The sequence below is a fragment of the Myotis yumanensis genome, unplaced genomic scaffold, assembly GCF_028538775.1.
Source record: "Myotis yumanensis isolate MYYU_CA2020_CCGP unplaced genomic scaffold, mMyoYum1.0.hap1 SCAF_15, whole genome shotgun sequence".
Classification (NCBI taxonomy): Eukaryota; Metazoa; Chordata; class Mammalia; order Chiroptera; family Vespertilionidae; genus Myotis; species Myotis yumanensis.
In genome coordinates, this window is record NW_027223766.1 from 27,138,413 (window position 1) to 27,157,404 (window position 18,992).

The 18,992-nt window shown below is 44.8% G+C and overlaps 2 protein-coding genes and 1 non-coding gene across 10 annotated transcripts in view; 2 read left to right on the forward strand and 1 right to left on the reverse strand.

Annotated features, from left to right (window-relative positions):
* Positions 1–6,745: 6,745 nt before the first annotated feature.
* Positions 6,746–8,983, forward strand: LOC138993086 (mediator of RNA polymerase II transcription subunit 25-like). The gene is made up of 2 exons (XM_070392172.1): positions 6,746–6,889; positions 7,004–8,983. The coding sequence occupies exon 2, from the start codon at positions 7,732–7,734 to the stop codon at positions 8,770–8,772; it is 1,041 nt and encodes a 346-aa protein (XP_070248273.1). The 5' UTR covers positions 6,746–6,889; positions 7,004–7,731; the 3' UTR covers positions 8,773–8,983.
* Positions 8,984–11,000: 2,017 nt separating this feature from the next.
* Positions 11,001–11,073, forward strand: TRNAM-CAU (transfer RNA methionine (anticodon CAU)). Its single transcript has one exon. It is a non-coding gene; the product is annotated as a tRNA-Met (tRNA).
* A 3,682-nt stretch (positions 11,074–14,755) lies between these two features.
* The window catches only part of TBC1D31 (TBC1 domain family member 31), a 44,116-nt gene continuing 39,879 nt past the window's right edge, over positions 14,756–18,992 (reverse strand). For 5 of the 8 annotated variants that reach the window (XM_070392003.1, XM_070392004.1, XM_070392001.1 and 2 more), the window contains 3 exons: positions 18,744–18,882; positions 17,329–17,427; positions 14,756–15,092 (listed from right to left, as the gene is read on the reverse strand). In XM_070392003.1, the coding sequence (XP_070248104.1) occupies positions 14,959–15,092; positions 17,329–17,427; positions 18,744–18,882 (372 nt within the window). In that variant the 3' untranslated portion in view covers positions 14,756–14,958. The remainder of the gene's footprint in view (positions 15,093–17,328; positions 17,428–18,743; positions 18,883–18,992) is intronic. The other 3 variants (XM_070392009.1, XM_070392006.1, XM_070392002.1) reach the window with 2 other exon arrangements.

The following is an 18,992-nucleotide window of genomic DNA, read 5'->3' on the forward strand; positions in this document are numbered from 1 at the left end:
CCTGTTCTGTATAGTTACAGCATCTTTAGTCAAAGTTTTGCTGGCTTACTCTTGACCTAAAATTATCCTTTCAGACTCTTTCATTGATCTTTTGACATTAAACTTATTCATTAGTCTCTATATTTCTTAAACTTCTATAAAAACTATATATATTCTGCCACCTACTCTTTTTTCTATTTTTATTCTTGGTCTCTGCTTTCTTTATTTTTTTTTGCTAAAATTTTCTTCCAACTAGTGAAGTAGGCCTTGACATTTCAGAGCCATTGACTTGATGTGTCTTTACAATATTTTACTCTATTTAAATTACCTTTGTTGAACATTACTGGAAAACCTTGAAACTTAAATGTTAAATTTTCTGTCTGATTAGAATAGCCTGGATAGCTGGGAAAGGTAGAAGAGAATTTCAAAGCTAAGAGAGATCTTAGATATTATCAGTTCACCTACTTCATTTACAGGAGGCAGCTGAGACACAGATAAAGTGCATTACCAAAGGTGACGTTGTTAACTAGTTACTCTTATGGTGGGAGGAAGTGGAGGGAGACTAGCTCAAGTTTAACTGGGGCATATTAAAATTGTACGAGTGTTTTTTCATCTGCCCCTCCCCCTATATTTCGTCTCTTAAAATGACAGAAAAACAGCAAGCAATCAGAGGTTTTGGATTTAATAGTTTCTGTAAAGTCTGATTTCTAGTGTTGGAAAATTCAGGGTCTCTGAGTATTCTATGTTGCAGTGACGCGTCCAAAACTGGTACTTCCCAGAGTTGGGAGTTTTAAATGTACCAGTGAGAAAAGGTTTCTCTCCTTCGAGAAGAAAGAAGACCACTCCTCAAAACCCAGCAGATCTATCTCCTGTCCCAGAGCTTTTCCTCCTGTCCCATATTTTAAGGATTTTTGTTCATTTTCTTTCTGTTTTCCCAGTGGAGCAAAAAAGACCAAAACCTAACCCGAGTTTCAGGATACAGGGCAGTGGTGGCTGTGAAGGGAGTGATATGGAACAACGAGTCACTCCTTCTGCACCCACACCCTAGGAATGTGCTTTAGAGGAAAACAACAAAAAATGCAAATAAAAAAAGACACCCACTAGAGTTACCAAATCCATACATCCAAGACAGAAAAGAAGGTTGGAGGGTAAATGGCACAGAGAGAAAAACAAAGTATCAAATCAGTTCAGGCATTGGGCTAGCAAATGCTAGGGAAGAGCCACAGAGAAGCCTGTGGCCCTGTCAGGCTCGCCTGTGGCGGTCACTATTCACAGACTGGTGTCAGAAGACTATGCCCTCTGTGCACCTGAGACCAAAACCCCAATTTCTCAGAGAGAAGGGCACATGCGGAGGGCCCTTGGCAGAATGGGCCTTGCCTCTGGTGGGGAGAAGAGGAGAAGGGCCCAGAGCTTGCATAGCATCCCCTCTGGAGGACAGGTGGCTCAGTGGCCTGCAGCAGCCTTCAGGTAACCGGAGAGGGAGGCAGTGAATGGAACTCCCCTGTGAAGATCGAGCTCAGGGCAGACTGCAGGCAGATGGTCTTATGGAAGAATGTGTTGCTTAAGAAGACCACCAAGAAGAGGTGCACCTGGCTTTTTGCCCATCGTTAAGTTGGTCCAGAATGAAGGAAAAAGGATAGAGAAGAAAGAGCCAGCCACGGATAATGTACAAGGATTGCACTGCTGTAAGGAAAGCCAAAGCAAGCCACATCTGAGTGACTAGTAAGGCCAATACTTTTCAATGTTTGATAATTCCCAAAGTAAAGCTGGGCTGGGAGCGCAGGGAGAGATCAGGGGTGAAAAGAAAAGTCCCGGCCCCTGGCCACTGTGAATGCCCCGGCACAGACAAATCCCGCAGCTTCTGGTCTTCACCTTCAGGTACGTGGACAATTCCTTAGGTGCTCCCTTGGGGTGCAATGGCAAACCCGCCAGAATCTAGGACACACATATCTTCTGGTTTCCCACAGGCTCGTCAGACTTCCACCATCAATCACATGCACAAGAATGTTCACTACAGTATTTGTTCCTAATTGGGGAGAATGAGATGCTCTGGAGTCAGAGACCTGGAGCAGCTTAGGCTGCCATAACAAAGGACCACTGACCGGGGACTTCAACAACAGAAATGTATCCTCTCACCATTCTGGAGGCTGAGTGTCCCAGACCAAGGTGTTGGTAGGGTTGGTTTCTTCTAAGGCCTCTCACCTTGGCTTGTAGATGGCCATCTTGTTTCAGGTGTTCACACGGTGTTCCTCTGTGTATCTGTGTCCAATCTCTGCTGTGTTTACAAATAATGAGGGAGATCTATATGTATTAGCAGGAAAAGAGATCACGGCTTATTGTTCATTGGACAATGGAAGTCACAGGACAATATGGTGCTGATATCCGTGATTCTCTCTGGAGAGGGAACAGGATTAGGGGCGAGGGTGGGATGAGGGGGACTTTATTTACTTGTGTATGTCTCTCTGTGTGGCAGATTGGATTATTCTCAATTCTTCATTCCCTCCCTTGCCCTGGCTTTGCAGCCTCTCCCGCTGTGTATTTCCCTGCCCCATGGTTGTTGAACTTGACCAGATGATTTGGTCTGGCCAATGGAATTTAGATGGAGGTAACAGAGTAGAAGCCTTAAATGTGCTTTTTTGGCATCGCTTGGTCTCTTGGGCTGTTGTGACCTTCAGTGAGAAGAATATACCCTGGGAAATGGCTGATCACAGGAAAATGTGAAGACATGACGAGTCGAGCTGAACCCAACCTCAGCTTAGAGCTAGCTCAGAGACCCACATACCCCTGAGCAATTATGCTTACCTTGAAAACATTCTGCTGAGTGAAGTAAGCCAGATACAAAACGACAAATATTGCATGCTTCCATTTACATGAAGTATCTAGAATAAGCAAATTCGTAGACAGTCTACTAGAGGCCACCAGGGGCTTGTGGGGTTATTACACGGGTACAGAGTTTGTGCTTGGGGATTAAAAGGTTTGGAAATAGATAATTATAATAGTTTCACAGCATAACAAATGTACTTAATACCACTGAATAAGGCACTTAAAATGGTAAATTTTGTATTATATATATTTTATCACAATTAAAAAAAATAATAACATAATATACCAAAAGACATTGAATTTATACTTTAAATGGATAAATTGTATGGTATGTGAATTATATATCTCAATAAAGCTATTAAAAACATGCTTGTTGTTTAAGTCATTAAGTTTGGGGTGATTTGTTAACTAGCACTAGTGTGGCAATAGCTGACTGATACTGTGTGTGTGTGTGTGTGAATGTGTGCATTTTATAATAAGCACATATTATTTGTGTGATACAAAATATGCAAACAGAATTTATTCGCTCCTCTTTCCTGTCTCCCTGCCCAATGGTGGCACCAGGATGATTCTGGACATTGCTCATCCTAATTTGGAGTGACTTGGCTTCTCTCTTCATCCTTGGCCGTCAACCAGATCCAAGTCCTGGCTGTTCCCGCAGACTGTGTCTCCACTTGGCTCCCTCCTCTTGGTCTCTGCAGCCATCGCCCTGGGTCTGGATTATTTCATGGGTTTCCCAGGGGGGTCTCACTGCCTGGGTCCATCCTGAGCCAGGGGAGAGGACTAATTTGCAACATGTTTCCATTAAGTTACCCTGCACAGCAAGCCCTGAGTTCACACACACACACACACACACACACACACACACACGCTTTCCACACTGTAAAATGGGCTCACAACAGCCTTTATTGCCTGTCACATCACAGCTGAGCCCCATCAAATGTCACCTGGACATGTACCCCAGGGGTACAGATCGATCAGCTGTACAAACAGCAGCTGTAGGCGGATGGGGCTGCTGCTCCTTTCCCATCTGCTGGTCCTCCACCTTCAGGATCTCACTGCTTGGGTGTGAAAACCCCCAGCACTACACATACGGGGAATGTTCCATTCAAAACACTGGGTTAGAAGTTGAGAAAGTGAAGGACTTTATGGTTAATTATTGTGGCTTCCAATTTAAAAGTGAAAGAGGACCTAATGAATCTGATAGATGAGAAGTGAGCTTTTTAGGCTATAACTTGGAATTAAGAAATTGAGTTTTGCCCTAACTGGTTTAGCTCAGTGGATAGAGCGTCGGCCTGCGGACTGAAAGGTCTCAAGTTCAATTCCAGTCAAGGGCATGTACCTTGGTTGCGGGAACATCCCCAGTAGGAGGCGTGCAGGAGGCAGCTGATCGATGTTTCTCTCTCATCGATGTTTCTAACTCTCTATCTCTCTCCCTTCCTCTCTGTAAAAAAATCAATAAAATATAAAAAAAAGAAAGAAATTGAGTTTTAACTGGTGGGAATGCAGACTGGTGCAGCCACTGTGGAAAACAGTATGGTGTTTCCTCAAAAAATTAAAAATGGAACTCCCATTTGACCCAGTAATCCCACTTCTAGGACGATATCCCAAGAAATCAGAAACACCAATCAGAAAGGATATATGCACTTTTATGTTCATAGCAGCACAATTTACAATAGCTAAGATTTGGAAACAGCCTAAGTGCCCAGCAGTTCAGTGGATTAAAAAACTCTGGTTGATCTACATAATGGAATACTATGCTGCTATAAAAAAGGAACTCTTACTATTTGCAGCAGAATGAATGGACCTGGAGAGCATTATGCTAAATGAAATAAGCCAGACAGAGAAAGATAAATATCACATGCTCTCACTCACTTGTGGTATATAATGAACAACATAAACTGATGAACAAAAATAGAGCTAGAAAAAAAATATTTTAGGATATACTAGAAGTAATTCTGTTATTTGCAGAATTTTAATATTTCCTACAACTTTTGTAATCTTAGACTATGTTAGTATAGTTTGGTAGTATTATTATATTTTAAATTTTTTTCTTGAAATATTGTTTATTACATGTAACATTATTATATTTAAAATCTTTTTCTTGAAAAAATACATGCAATGTGTTAAAACTGATACAATATTATTGTTTTCTTATGTTTTATATTTTTGCATAATTTATTCTGAAACTAGTATTTGAGTATTCTTGAACTGAAACTAGTATTTGAATGTTCTTTTAAAAAAAGAAATCGAGTTTTAGCGCTGAAACAAACTTTATTCCATCTTTTCTACTTCCTCATGTGAACAAAGTTTCTCAATATTTACATCTGTTAATATGAAAAACACGAAAAGAATTAATGTTGAACCCCATCTCATTCAAAAAGTAACAGGCAGCCATGGATACATGAACTAAGTGGAATTAAAGAGACACACCTGCCCAGCCAGCATGGCTCCGTGTTTAAGCATCGACCAGAGGTCACTGGTTTGATTCCCAGTCAGGGTGAGGGTGCATGCCCAGGTTGTGGGCTCAATCCCCAGGAGGCAGCTGATCTTTCCTGTTTTCTCTCTCATCATTGATGTTTCTAGTTCTCTCCCTCTCCCTTCCTCTCTGAAATCAATAAAAATATGTATTTTAAAATAATAAAAAAGTAAAGACATATCTATCTCATGAATATTTGTTTTTGATTAAATTTTACATTTTTACATTTAATAATTATTCTTCAAATCTATACATAGTTTTATGATTTTTAATTAATTGTGTAGTAATACAAATAATTATATGCCAACTTAGAAAAAAAAGACACTTAGAGACTTATGTTCACAGAAAACAAGTTTATTTCAATTTAAGTATATAATTTTGTTTGTGAGAGGTATGTTAGGGTAATCAGTAATCACTCAAACATAAAATATGTATTATGTGAGGATAAAATTCTGTGTGTGTGAGGGGGGCGGGGGGGGGAGGAGTAGACCAGAAATATGAGCTTATGGGGAATAAATGTAAATTCAACAAGTGTTGAAGAGGAGCTAATTCATGTATATTTAAAATAGGTGATGGAATACTACGCTGCTGTAAAAAGAAAGGATCTCCTACCATTTGCAACAGCATGGATGGAGCTGGAGAGCATTATGCTAAGTGAAATATGTCAATCAGAGAAAGATAAATATCACATGATCTCACTCACTTTTGGATTATAATGAACAACATAAACTGATAAACAAAACAGATCCAGAGACAGAGAAGCATTGATCAGATGCTCAAACCTCAGAGGGAAGGCAGGGGAGGGTGGGGGCAAAGGGGAGAGATCAACCAAAGGACTTGTATGCATGCATATAAGCATAGCCAATGGACACAGACACCAGGGGAGTGAGAGCATGAGGGGGGGGGGGGGGGGGGGGGCAATGGGGAGATAAGGACACATATGTAATACTTTAATCAATAAAGGAAGAGAAATAGTAATAAATAAATTTTAAAAAAATAGGTGATGGCTTATATGGAATTCATGGGATATTTAGATTTCATTAGATGCATGTTAAACGTCACTTATGCAGTTTTATTTTTATTTTTAAAAAATCAACATATATGTATTGGAAATTACATCCTTTGTAACTTAGAATTTATGAGAAATTTGAGATATCCATTGAACATCATGCAAGGAAGTGCGAGGGTATTTTTCAAAATTAAGGGGTGCAAAAGTGAGGAAACACTTTGGGGAACGGCTGCTGGGGGTGAGATGCCAGCACAGCTGTCTGACTCAGGATGGAATCCCGCCTTCCCTGCCACCCGCTGCTTGAACTTGGGCAGGCCATCCACGCCTTTGAGCTTGCCTGCCTGTCAGTGAAGGGCAGTCTAACACTGACCCCTGCAGGCTGTCCTGAGAGTAAACACGCCGGCGCCGGAGGAAGGAGTGCCTACATCCGCCCGAGGAGGAAGGGGAGGAGACTGTTGACGTGGCTCCGGAACGGCCAGGCCGAGATCCCGCCGCAGAAACGGAGTCTGGCTCCCACCGCCACATCAAATTACAAGTAAATTGTAGCGCAGTCATCATTCAGAACGTCCTGAAATCAGGCTGAAGCCACATCGAGACTGGTAGGAGGGGGGTAGCCGTGGACCAGCTGGTACCACGACCTTATTTGGCGGAAAAAAATTCTCTTAAAGGGCCCGCGCATGATTTAATTGGATTTTTTTGGCTTTGAATTCTAGCTCCGGGATAGCAGCTCGAAAGGCCCCGAGGACATATGGGGAGGAACTGAATTGTCTGGCATCAGGACCAGAGCTGGGGGAGGGGGCAGACACAGAGCCAGCAGGGGAGCACCCCACTCAACTCTCAGACCTACTCAAAGTGTTTCCAGTGGCTTTTCCATACGAATGACCTGCCTTGGCTCACACTTCAGACTTTCCTAACATCTCTCAAACAAGCAGCACCTGGCCTCAGCGTGCAGCACCTCTTGCTAAGTGGCAACCAGCCGTGTTTTGCAGCTTGGCCTCTTCTGAGCACCCCCAAGCCCGGCGCAAGTACCAGCTATCTGCAGATCGCTTTGTAACTCTGGCCAGGTGGCCCTGGGCAGAACACAGGCAGGGTCTTGTCTGGGCCTGCACCTCCCAGAAGGTCCCAGAGCCAGTGCACCCGGTGGATAGCTTCAGACCACACTGAAGCCCAAACAACCTCCTCCACAGGGGACATACTCAAGGGGTGGACCTAGCAGGCACTAGAGCTCTGCTAAAGTAAGTCCTGCTTTGTGTGTGTGTGCGCACCTGTGTGTGCACAGTGACTGGGGAGGCTTTGCCACTGAACTCTACAGGACACCTACTATTGCCACTGAATCCTACGGGACACGTGTTATAGGCCACTCTGCCAAGCCTGGAGATATAGCAGCTCTGTGCCTAGAAACAAACACAGAGTAGGTGCCAAAAGGAGGAGACAAAGAAGCATGTCCCAAAGGAAAGAACAGAACCAAACTCCAGAAAAAGAACTAAACAAAATGGAGACAAGCAATCTACCAGATGCAGAGTTCAAAACACTGGTTATAAGGATACTCAGTGAACTTAGGGAAACAGTAGTTGAACTTAGAGAGAACTTCAATAGCATGAGTAAGGACATGGAAACCATAAAAAAGGACATAGAAATCATAAAACAGAACCAGTCCATGGTGGCCCGTGGCCAGTGGGCATCATCCATGGTGGGCACTGAGGCCCAAGGCGGGGTGAATGGCCCTTTCCCAGCCCAGCTCAGAGCCTCAGCCCCCAGTGGGCAGCAGTCAGTCTTCAACAAACTCCTGGCCTGGAGCGGGGTCCTGGAATGGAAGAGGCCCGCTTCCTTTGCGGACACCAAGACCAAAGTGATGCAGTCACTGCCTTGCCAGGTCTACGTGAATCCCAGCGAGAACCTGAAAACAGCGCAGTGGCCCCAGAAGCTGATCGTGCATCTCATCCGTGGGCAGCTGCTGATCTCACTGGCCACTTTGCTCCGGAAGTCAAGGAAGGTCCAGTTCCTTGTCACCAACAAAAACCTGGAGTCCGTCAAACTCTTCTACCGTCTCATGGACAAGGGCTATGTGGGCTGCATGCACCTCCCCCAGCAGGCCCCCGGGGAACCGTACCTGCTTATGCTCATGTACTCATCCAAGAAAAAAGCCTTCCTGGGCCTTGTCCCCGAGGACCAGAAGGGCATAGTCAAGGGTATCCGGCGGATCATCAACAACCACAGGCAGGTTAAGCAGCAGAGGCTGGAGCAGCTGGCCGGGATGGGGGCACAGCAGGCCCCCCCAGGGCCCATTCTGGAGGACCAGGCACTCCAGCTCTGCCCGCCACAGCCTGAGCCTCCGGGCACTGTGGGGGGCCCTGAGGCCGAAGGGCAGGCCAAGCCCCAAGATGCTGCCCAGGACCCCCCAGGCACTACCGAAGGCCCCCCTGGAGCAGCTCCCAGCCCACCCTCTTCTGGACCTGTCCTTCCAAACCAAGGAAAGCCTTGAACTGTCACGGGGAAGGAGCCTAGGGAGCCGTGCGTCCACTACATGTGGATCCTGGGGCACAAAAAGGACATTTAGGGAAACTGAGGGAGTCTGAATCAAGATAGACAGTCAATAACCTCTCAACACTGGTTCACTAATTGTTGCAAAGATACCATACTCACCTAAAATGTTAAGAATAAGGGAAACGGGGGTGGGGGTGGGGGTGGGGCTTTATAGGGACTCTACTATCTTTGTAATTTCTCTGTAAACCTAAGACTTAGAATAATAAAGTTTATTTTTAAAACGTCTTCAATTCGTACGTGCCCACACATATTAATCACTGACGTTACGTTTTTGCGTATTCTTTCGGAGGTTTAGTGAACAAACACCAGCAAATGTGAATATACCTCCCCCCTCCCCCCTACAGAAATGGTGACCCCTCCCTCCCTGCTTTCCTCCCTCATTCCAAATCAGGCATAGAGTCCCAGTTCTTATTTACAACTGGGAAGACATTCTTGGGAACAGTTCCCTGTTGATGGACACTAGCTGTTTCCAATTGTTTTCAGTTCTGATACGACTTCAGGGAATAACCATGGCCGTGGACGAGTCTGTCTGTTGGACACCTTCCCAGTCATGGGACTGCTGGACCTGGCAGTTTGTAATTGTGGGAGACAGGGCCATTGGGGTTTAACTCACGTCCATCAGCGTTCCTCAGGCCTGGAGATCGAGTGAAACTCCGTGACACCCCAAGTTTGCAGTCCACAGGGGTCAGGGACCCTGCAAAGATTCCTATGAGTGTGTGTGCAACATGTGGGTTCCCTCTCTGGCCCCTGCCAGGGCCTCTGCCCTCGCAGCCTGACCCCAAGAATACCTCCCCTTGGGTGGGGAGCATGGGTGGGAGAGTTTTCTGGAGGATTGGGAGGTCTTGGGGTTCCCTTGGGGACCATGAGGGTGGGAAGTTCCACCCAATCCTCCAGGTCTGGGGTCAGCACAACCTGCCTCCATCCATGAGGCCTCCTAAGGAGACATTAGGATGCCCTAAGGAGCCCACCACCCCTCCTCTAGCTACCCGGGGGCCTCCTCTGTCCTGGGTCTCACAGACCTCTCCTCTAGGGGGTGCTCTCCACCCGCTCCCATTATCTCTCCTCCCACTCCCAGGAATTCCAGTGCTTGCTCCTACCATAATATTTTCTCCACCTCCTTACACTCATCGCCATTCACTTCCCTTAACATCCCACCTTATCTTTCACATTCTGGGTGATTTAAAAAATCCCTCTCCCAGCACTTTATAGTAAAAATTTTAGATACACAGAAACGTTGGAAGGATTGCACCGTGGATATCCGTACCTCCGCCACCTAACTGCACTGACATTTTACTACTCGCAGTCTTCCTAATCGCCCCACCTCCGTCCTTAGGTCCCTTGGTCCATTGAACCGTACCGTATGACCGTCATTTTTAATTTATTATTTTTTAGGTAAAACTTACATAGAGCGAAATATGCAAATCTTAAGGATGTCGCAGTCTGGCTGATTTTAGATGGCACGTGTATTTATTTTAACATATAAATAGGGGGGAAACCCCACACGTTTCCCGTTAATGATAGTGACCCCAAGCTTCCTTGAACAAGGAATGTATTTAAGTGAGCTGTGCTAATGGGGGTAGTGGGGGTTAGGTAGAGATGGGGCGGGGCTTCCAACAGGCTGCCGCTGTCGCTTCCGGAGCTGCGGACGCCTCTAAGAGTGGCCTCGGCCTGGGGCGCCGGGAGGGGCTGGGGACTCGGCTGGAGTGGGTTTGCCGTGGGACCGAAATAGTGTGCGTGTGTTACTGTGCAGTTGCGCGCCCCCTTCCAACTCTTTGAAGCGGGGAGTGTCCCTGCGAACGCAGCACCGGGAACACAGTAGGTGCCCAATAAGTGTTTCCCGCGATCACACCGGTGCAGACGCTTTGCAAACTATACAAAAATCAGTTTACTATTGCTGGGAGAAGCGCAGTCTTCCGTGTCGCCCTTGCCAGCGCAGCGCCGTCTAGCAAGCCGCAGTGTTTGTTTGCAAACAGACCCGCAGGAGGAGGAAGACCGGAGCCCGGATGGGCGCTTGGGCCAGGACGTCCTCCCTTTCGAACTCTGGGGGCGGAGAACTCTCAGTGTCCCGCGATCCGCTGTAGAAGAACAAGATCAGAGTTCCGTGAGCATGCGCACAGGGCCGCCGGGCCAGGCTCATTACTGTACAGCTGAGAGAGCTTGCTAGGTGCCTCGTTAGCGCAGTAGGTAGCGCGTCAGTCTCATAATCTGAAGGTCGTGAGTTCGATCCTCACACGGGGCACAATACTTTTGTTCGCTCTAGGTCCGTCTCTTGCTGGAAAGGGGCATTTTATTTGCTCGCCTGTGGACTGGGAGACACCGGGCTTCCTCACTTTTCCACTTTGGGGTCACCCTTCTGTCTGCTGACGCTCTGTTCAGCCTGTCCTCTCCGAAGTGCCCGTGCCGGGGAGGTTTCACTGTCTAAAATCTCCCGACTGCCCTGCTGCTCTGCAGGCTCCTGGCTTCTGGGCCGGGGTCGGAGGACCAGTGCGAAGGCTAGAGCAGGCGATAAGGGGGGACAGGGACATCTGCGCAAAACTAGCCCGCGCTGGATAGGCCGGGACCCAGCTGAGCCTCCGTGGAAGAGCCCTATCCTCACCACCTCCTTGCTGCGGGGGGGTGGGGGTGGGGGCAGGAGGGAGCACCCCTACCGTCCCACGCTGCACTACTGGCCGTCGCGGGGGACATGCAAAGCCCGAGTTAGCGAGTTCATTTGTCATAAATCCACTCCTACATTCCACCCCCTAAGCCTTTGGGTACCTTCATTCACATCATGCCAGGGAAATTCTGGCATGTCAGTCTGATTAAATGGAAGCCAACCTGAGTCCACATTTCTGTCAGTTAACTGTTGGAGCTCCGCCCAATGAGTGTGCCAGTTACCATCTTGCTGCCTCTCGGCTCCGATGCACTTTTCAGTACCTGCACCCCAATAACGGACTAGGCTCTTCAAGCACTTCTCCTTACAGTGTGCACCGTGCTAAGCTGCCAGTAGGGGGTGCTGCAGGACACGTAGGAGCAATGGGCATAGGAGCAATCAGCTCCAAAGTGGTTTGGCCTATTCTTGTTCCTGTTTCAGGGTTCCTCAGTGGTGCGAGTGTGTAGGGACACCTAGTGGTGCTCTGCCCTAGCTGTGTGCCCAGAGCGCACAATCTCTGTGCCTTCACAGTTCCAGCCCAATGACTTTACTGCAGTCCTCCCAACCCGGCATGGCACGTTCCAGGTCTAGTGCCGGCAGCAGCGCCCTGACACGCTCTGGGCACTCTGTGCCTTCCAGTATTGGTTTGCCTGTGCCCTGGTGGGTGGTTTCCTGTGGCTCTCCTGACTTGGCTAGTGCTGGCCAGTGTGCACACCACCCCGACACTCAGGATCCTGATGCCCTGACCCTGTGTGCTTTAACACTACAGCCTTGGATTGCCTGCACCCCAGAGACTTACCTCCTGAGGCCTGAGGACTGTGGGCCAGCTCTGGCATGGGCGACCCCACAATCCCTCGCTATCCAGTGGTCTGCAACCCCTTCTCCAACTAGGTCTGAACCTGAGCCTGGGGGAGGGCGGGGGCCTCCCTTCCAAGTTTCTTTCCTGTACTCTCCCTCAGTCCTGCACACCCTTTAGAATCCTCATTACATCTTTAGTTATTCCCCTATCATAGTTCAATAACTCTTGATATTAAACTTTCCCTGCTCAAATTATCATGTGGTTTGTCTCCTGATCGGATCCAGACCGATACAAGATTAAAAACTACATCCAGAATCTGAGATAAGTGCACCCATACTGATAAATTAAGCCTCCAGCAGTCCTTATAAGTCATCATTCCCACTGCAACGGTTAACATGGATGGAATCATTGTGAAAAGGCCTGTGGCAAATGCTCAAATCTTGCTCAACACCAGAGAATTCATACCAGGGAAAAACCATGTATGAATGTAATGTGAAAAGGCCTTTCATCAATTTAATAACTTACTCAACACCACTGACTTCATACAGGAGAGAAACTCTTTTAAATGTAGTCAATGTGGACAGGGATTTAGCTAAAGCCCCAAATTTATCCAACACTGTACAATTCACCCCAGAGAGAAGCCTTATGGCTGTAGTAAATATGAAAAGGCCTTTAGGAACCTCTCTGCTTTGACAAACTCAAAGGAGTACTTGAGAGAAGCTTTTAGAATGTAGCCAGCATGGGAATTTTTGCCAAGCTCAGCCTTTAGTATTCAGCATCCAGAAATTTATATTGTAAAGAAGTTGGGGTAAGGTTGAGGATATAAAGTCAAGAAGCAGGGAGAGATCACCAGAAATGTATTTCATGAAAGGTGATAACCTTTGAAATGCCAACCAATCACATAGGACCAAAGAGAGCCAGCCAAGTACCTGCGAAGGCAGGGACTTTATCAAGAATATTACTGGGAAAACTGTAGGCTCGGAGAAAATGGAGATCAAAGGAATTTCTTCATTTGGTTGAGACTATGCATAACTCACTTTCACTGGATGAACAGAAACTTTAAAAATATGAAATATTGCCCAGCCAGCGTGGTTGAGCATTAACCTATGAACTTGGAGGTTAAGGTTTGATTCCAGGTCAGGGCACATGCTTGGGTTGCTGGCTTGATACCCAGTAGAGGGCGTGATGATTCTATCTCATCGTTCATATTTCTCTCTCTTCCTCTCTGAAATAATATATATCTTAAAAATGAAGTATTATAATGCTATAGAAAGAAGTATGTGCGCAGTTGCAAAACCAATTAAGGTATAAATTCTAGTAAAAGAGGACCTGAAGTAGAGGTCAGAAACCAGCAATATACAGCTGATTCTGACTGGCATAATCACAATATTTCATTTTTCAATTACAGTTGACATTCAATACTATATTAGTTTTAGGTATGTAGACATTTATATGCCTTACAAAGTGATCCCCCCAATAAGTCTAGTACCCACCTGGCACATTACAATACTAGAGGCCCGATGCACGTCACTATATGTCAAGCACTGCCCAGGAACTTTGTGTACATTATCTTATCTAGTCCTTACATCAAGTCCATGAGCGACTTCCCCTTCCTTTTGGAAATGGGTGAAGAGAAGTAATTCGCCCCAGAGGATGAAGCAGCCTGGTGTGGAGCTGAGCAGGGAGAGGGGGAGAGGATTTCTGCAGCCAGGAGAGCAGAGACGCTAATGTTATGACTGCGGTGTTGGGAGCACAGCAGGATCACCGCAGAGAGGAGATCCTGCTGCTGGGGGGCTGGAGGGGGACAATCTTGGCCACACCACACAGCTGATGCTCTAGTCTCTCTCAGTCCTGGCTGTACAGGCGTAGAGATGGTTCCCGCTCTTTATCTCAGTTTAGCTTTAAAATCAACCCTCATCAACTAAAGTCACGGAGGTTTATGCTGGCCCTTACAACCTGAAAGAGCCTAACACAAGTTTGAATATCTGTGGAGAGCGGCTACAGTGTTTGGACAGTTTCAATCTGCATTGCTGCAGAGAACACGCCTTAATGAGACAGGTTTTCGAGTTCGAGCCTGGGACTAATGAGAGGGCACGATCCTCTCGTAGCAAAGCCACGTGCAAGTCCCAGCACAATTATGACCAAAGGCTATGGTTGTAAGCTTGACCTTATGGTCCGGACCTGTGGTCCCACGTGGCTGAGTGATATAGGCTGTGGGAGGTGCAGCAAGTAAACAAAGCTTGATCAGGTGCATGTAATTGAGTAGATTCGAAACACTCGAGAACATTGGAACCACGTCCTTACTTTGCCTTGTGGAATCTGGCTATAAAATAAAAACTCAGGTTTCAGCTGTGGTGCTGTTGCTAGGTCTCCATCAGTGAGGGCAGTGTCCCACCCAGCGCCCAGCTTTCTTCTCTCTTCTGTCTTTTCTCAATCCTTCACCGTCCCCTCTCAGGCTCACCGAACCTGGCTGTGCTGGTGTGGCACAAATATCTTCAAAAATTTTTATTGTGAGAAGTACCAGAAGCCATTTACAAGCCAAAAAACATAAGAATTAAATAGAACACATAATTTTTCTACACACAGTTTTCTATACAAAAGGTTGATCTTTACAGGAATTTAAATAATCTAAAAATCAGTTTCACTGATTGCAAAATAGGCATTTCTTTGACTCTTTCAAGGTGACCAGCCTCCTATGTGGCCAAAAGATGAGGTGTTTGACATCTGCTACGAGCCTGCGCAGTGAGTCTCTGGCGAAGGTTTCTCACTCTCTCCAGAAGGTCCCGTTCCATGGTGTCCCACTGTATTTTTCTTTGGTTTAAAGAAACTTGAAGACAAAATTTAAAATTAACAATAGTTTAATCTTCTGATGTTAGCAATGACACAGCATTTATTTTAAAGGTAAACATGTTGTAAAAATCAGTAATGAAATAAATACAATAAAAACCAAACTTCTTAATAAAAGCCTGACATATTACCTTGCCCTATGTGGTTCCATTTACAAGCTACATATATATTTGTTGAACTGAATGAATGTTATTGGACAATTTACCCAATTTTGGTTATTAAGCATTTTTTTTTTCCAATTTGGAGGTACAATCTTTTAAATTAGGAACAAAGTCTGTCCAAAGAAAATTTGATTTCTTTGTAACAACCATAAGTTTCCTCACTAGGATGCTTAATGTAATGAGAAAAGACATTCTACGTTGCCCAAATTAATATTGTATACACCATGAGCAATTTCCAATGATGAAATAAAAATGAATAAATAAAATGCTTTTAATAGTGGCTAACACAGGGAGAGGCCAGAATCAAGATTAAAATATTACAGAGTCCAAGTGTCAATCATGCTGAGTTAGAGGGGCTAGTAATACTGGAATTTGGAAAAAAATGCCTTAAAAATACACTTCTCTGAAACTCAGTTACATATTTAAACAGCTTCAATTTCTGAAACTACTTTTTTCTTCCAAGCAATATAACTTTTATGCTTCATTTTGCTGCCAAGTAACCAAACTTTATCAAATGTCCCCAAGCCAATTTTAGAATTTAGAATTATCTCGTTAAGTCCTGACGTGTCAGAAGAGACAAGAGCTAAAAATCTCTTATTTTTGTTTGACTTACATGACTTTTGGGTTAATTCCTGTTCTAACACAGAACTTATAGGTGATATAAGAGTATGAGTTAGCAAAAATATTTTACACAATGCTGGATTCTCATGACTTGTTATTGGGGTGTATTTCTTATAAAGCTGGTTTTAGTGGACAATATATAAAAATTTGTTCTTCTAAAACAGGGGTGGGCGATGTCTGGTTCACGGGCCATATAAGGCCCTCGAAATCATTTGGTCTGATCCTGCCAAGGCATTAGGAGTGAGTTTATTAAATGTTTGATCAAATATAGCAGGCTAATATTTAAGTTGATAATTTTGCATGGCCATCGAATGATGTTATAAATATCCAAATGGCCCCAGGCAGAAAAAAAGGTTCCCCACCCATGTTCTAAAAGAACTCAAAATACCTTGTAAAATCCTGCTTCATCTATATGATAGTTTTATTGAAAAAGTCAGTTTAAATGAAGTCTAACAGTTTCCTGTCCCCTCCCTCCCCTCCTTTTAAAAACGCATAGACACAGAGAACAGACTGACAGCTGAGGTGGGGTGGAAGTGCTGGGTGAAATAGGTGAAGTGATTAAGCAAAAAAAACAAACAAAGAGACACAGACAATAGCCTGGTGATTACCAGAAGGAAGGTGGGGTGAAGGGAGGTAGAAGGGGGTGTAGGGGGAATAAATGCTGACCAGACTATGGAATGTTGAACACACAATATACAGATGATGTATTACAGAATTGTACACTTGAAACCCATTTAATAAAAAATGTAACCCAACAAATTCATTACAAATGTATATTAAAAAACCAACCAAACAAACAAAAACAAAATCCAAATCAAGTACTTTACTGTGGAAATTTTTAGTTCCTTTATATGGGCTAGTGCTGTGACTATATTTCCCTAAGATGTTTCCATTCGAACCCTTCCAAAAATGACCAAAACCTCCAGTGAATCAAGTCAGGGATCAAATGTCACCTGCTCAGCATGAAGCCGCTAGCCTCCGGCCATCTGACTTTAATAAGTGCTGTCCTGGCTGCAGTACCCACAGCAAACAGGTTTTCAATGGTTGTTGGGAGCCCAGCCCAGAACAGAGGCAAGAAAATTCAAATGCTTTGAAAACGAATTCTGAGGTTTTCTCTTCACAAGGATGTAAAACAGTCAGGAATCATTAATTTAGTTAGGGACAGACTTCTATTGTTCCGGGTGGTGCTGATGCTAAAGAAGTGGAGAAGCGTTAATGATGTTGGCCGACTGCCTTCACTTGGGTTTTGGTCTGATCCCGTTGTTTCCCCAGATGGAGATTTGGGAATCTTGCTGCCTCCATTTTAGGATTTCCATCCCCAGTGTCCTGGGAAAATGGCATCAACATGCCACAAATGTAATTTAAGTCACAATCTTGCTTAAATATTACTACATTTATCATAATGGAAGAAATCTTTCTTGTTTATCAACTTACTCCGTGTTGAGGAATCCATTTCAGAAATGTCATTTAACAGTGAGGTTCTAGGCAAACGGCTTGAGGCAACCCGTTCATTTTGGCATCTGGGCACTATTGCTACAAAAGTGAGGAGACAAGAGGGTGCTTGGGAGTGAGTAGAATTAATTAATTCCAAGTGGCCCCTAGTTCACCAAAATTGTCGAGGAGAAAAGCCCTTTACTTTTCTGTTCTGAGAAGACTGCTGGGAAGAAGGTGAGACCATTCAAAAGGCCAGGAAATGCAGTTAGAATTAAGAGCTGAGCAGTTTTGGTAAAGTACTCTGAAACACCTTTAACCCAAACAAAACGCCTACAAACAACTTAAAAATATGGCTGTTAAGACAGAGATGCCAAACATTTATTGGAAGGGATTATGAAATATAATTAGCAAGCTTTCCCCGAGAACTGTGAGCTATCACTGCTGGCTTCAACCAGGCAGGGCCTAATCACAAAATACACAGGAATCAGAACCACCAATAGGCAAGTTTTACCTGAAACCTTCTTAGGTAGTAAGCAGAGCAGTGCCCACCCCTAGCTGGTACCCCTCCCCATTTTTAATTAATCACTCCCTTCATTTCAAAAGTTACACTCACTCTCCAGCTGTGCTCTTACAGTTCCCTACCTCCTACAGCTGTACAGCCAACAAGACATCCACATCTTTTGATTTTTCATTCTAACGTCACTATGACTGCCCCTTCTTTTCTGCTCCCATCCCTAGGGTTGCCTCCGTGAGTCAAGCCCAGAATGTGTGGGTCACACTCATTAAGGTGCCTGCTTTTAGCTGCTCTCAAGAGCTTTAGCTAACAGTTTTAACTCAGCTTTAGCTCAATGAGTCATTAAGATAATCTGACTAATTATCATTTGAACTGGTGTGGGGGATGGCATGAGAGTCATCTTCAACTATCTGAGGGCTGTCATATGGCAGAAGTGGGAAATGCCATCTGCATTGCTCCAGAGAACAGGCCTTAGTGAGAGAATTAAAAATCAGTAAGAAAAGCAGAGTCAATGTTACACAAGGGGAAAACTTTCAGGTGACATCTGCATAAAATGGAATAAAGCACACATTTTTACTAAAATAAACTAAAAATGGCACTTTGTAAACATGAAGGGGATGCCACAGACCATAGAACCATGGAAGAAAATAGAATTCCACGGATGGCTGAGAAAATGTTTCTTTATTGAAGCTGTTTCTTTGACAGCCCCACTGCCTAAGGCTACTCCTTCTGACCAAAAAAATGGTGACTAGGGTGACCAGGTAGGGATTACCTTTTAGCTGAGCAATAATTTGAATAAAAGTGCCAAAACACACCTCAAGGATTTATCCACAATAACGAACCGTATCATTTAAATGAATCTGTAACACCATGGAGAGAGGAAGGCATTCACGGAACTCACCCTTATTATGTATGTGTTCAGCGTGTTCCAAAGCATCGTCTATCTCCTTCTCTAGAAACCACTTTATAGATGCATCTGAAAGAGCAGAAGCTTTCTTTTCTGATTTCAGCTGAAAGTCTTTTTCTTTAGCTTCCTTCCACTAAATATAAATAAGGGGGTGGGGAGAGGGGAAATCACATGAACATTGTGGTAATGCATGTTCCTGCAGTGGAAGAAGCCCCTCTGTTACCTGTTCTACTTCCCCTCGTA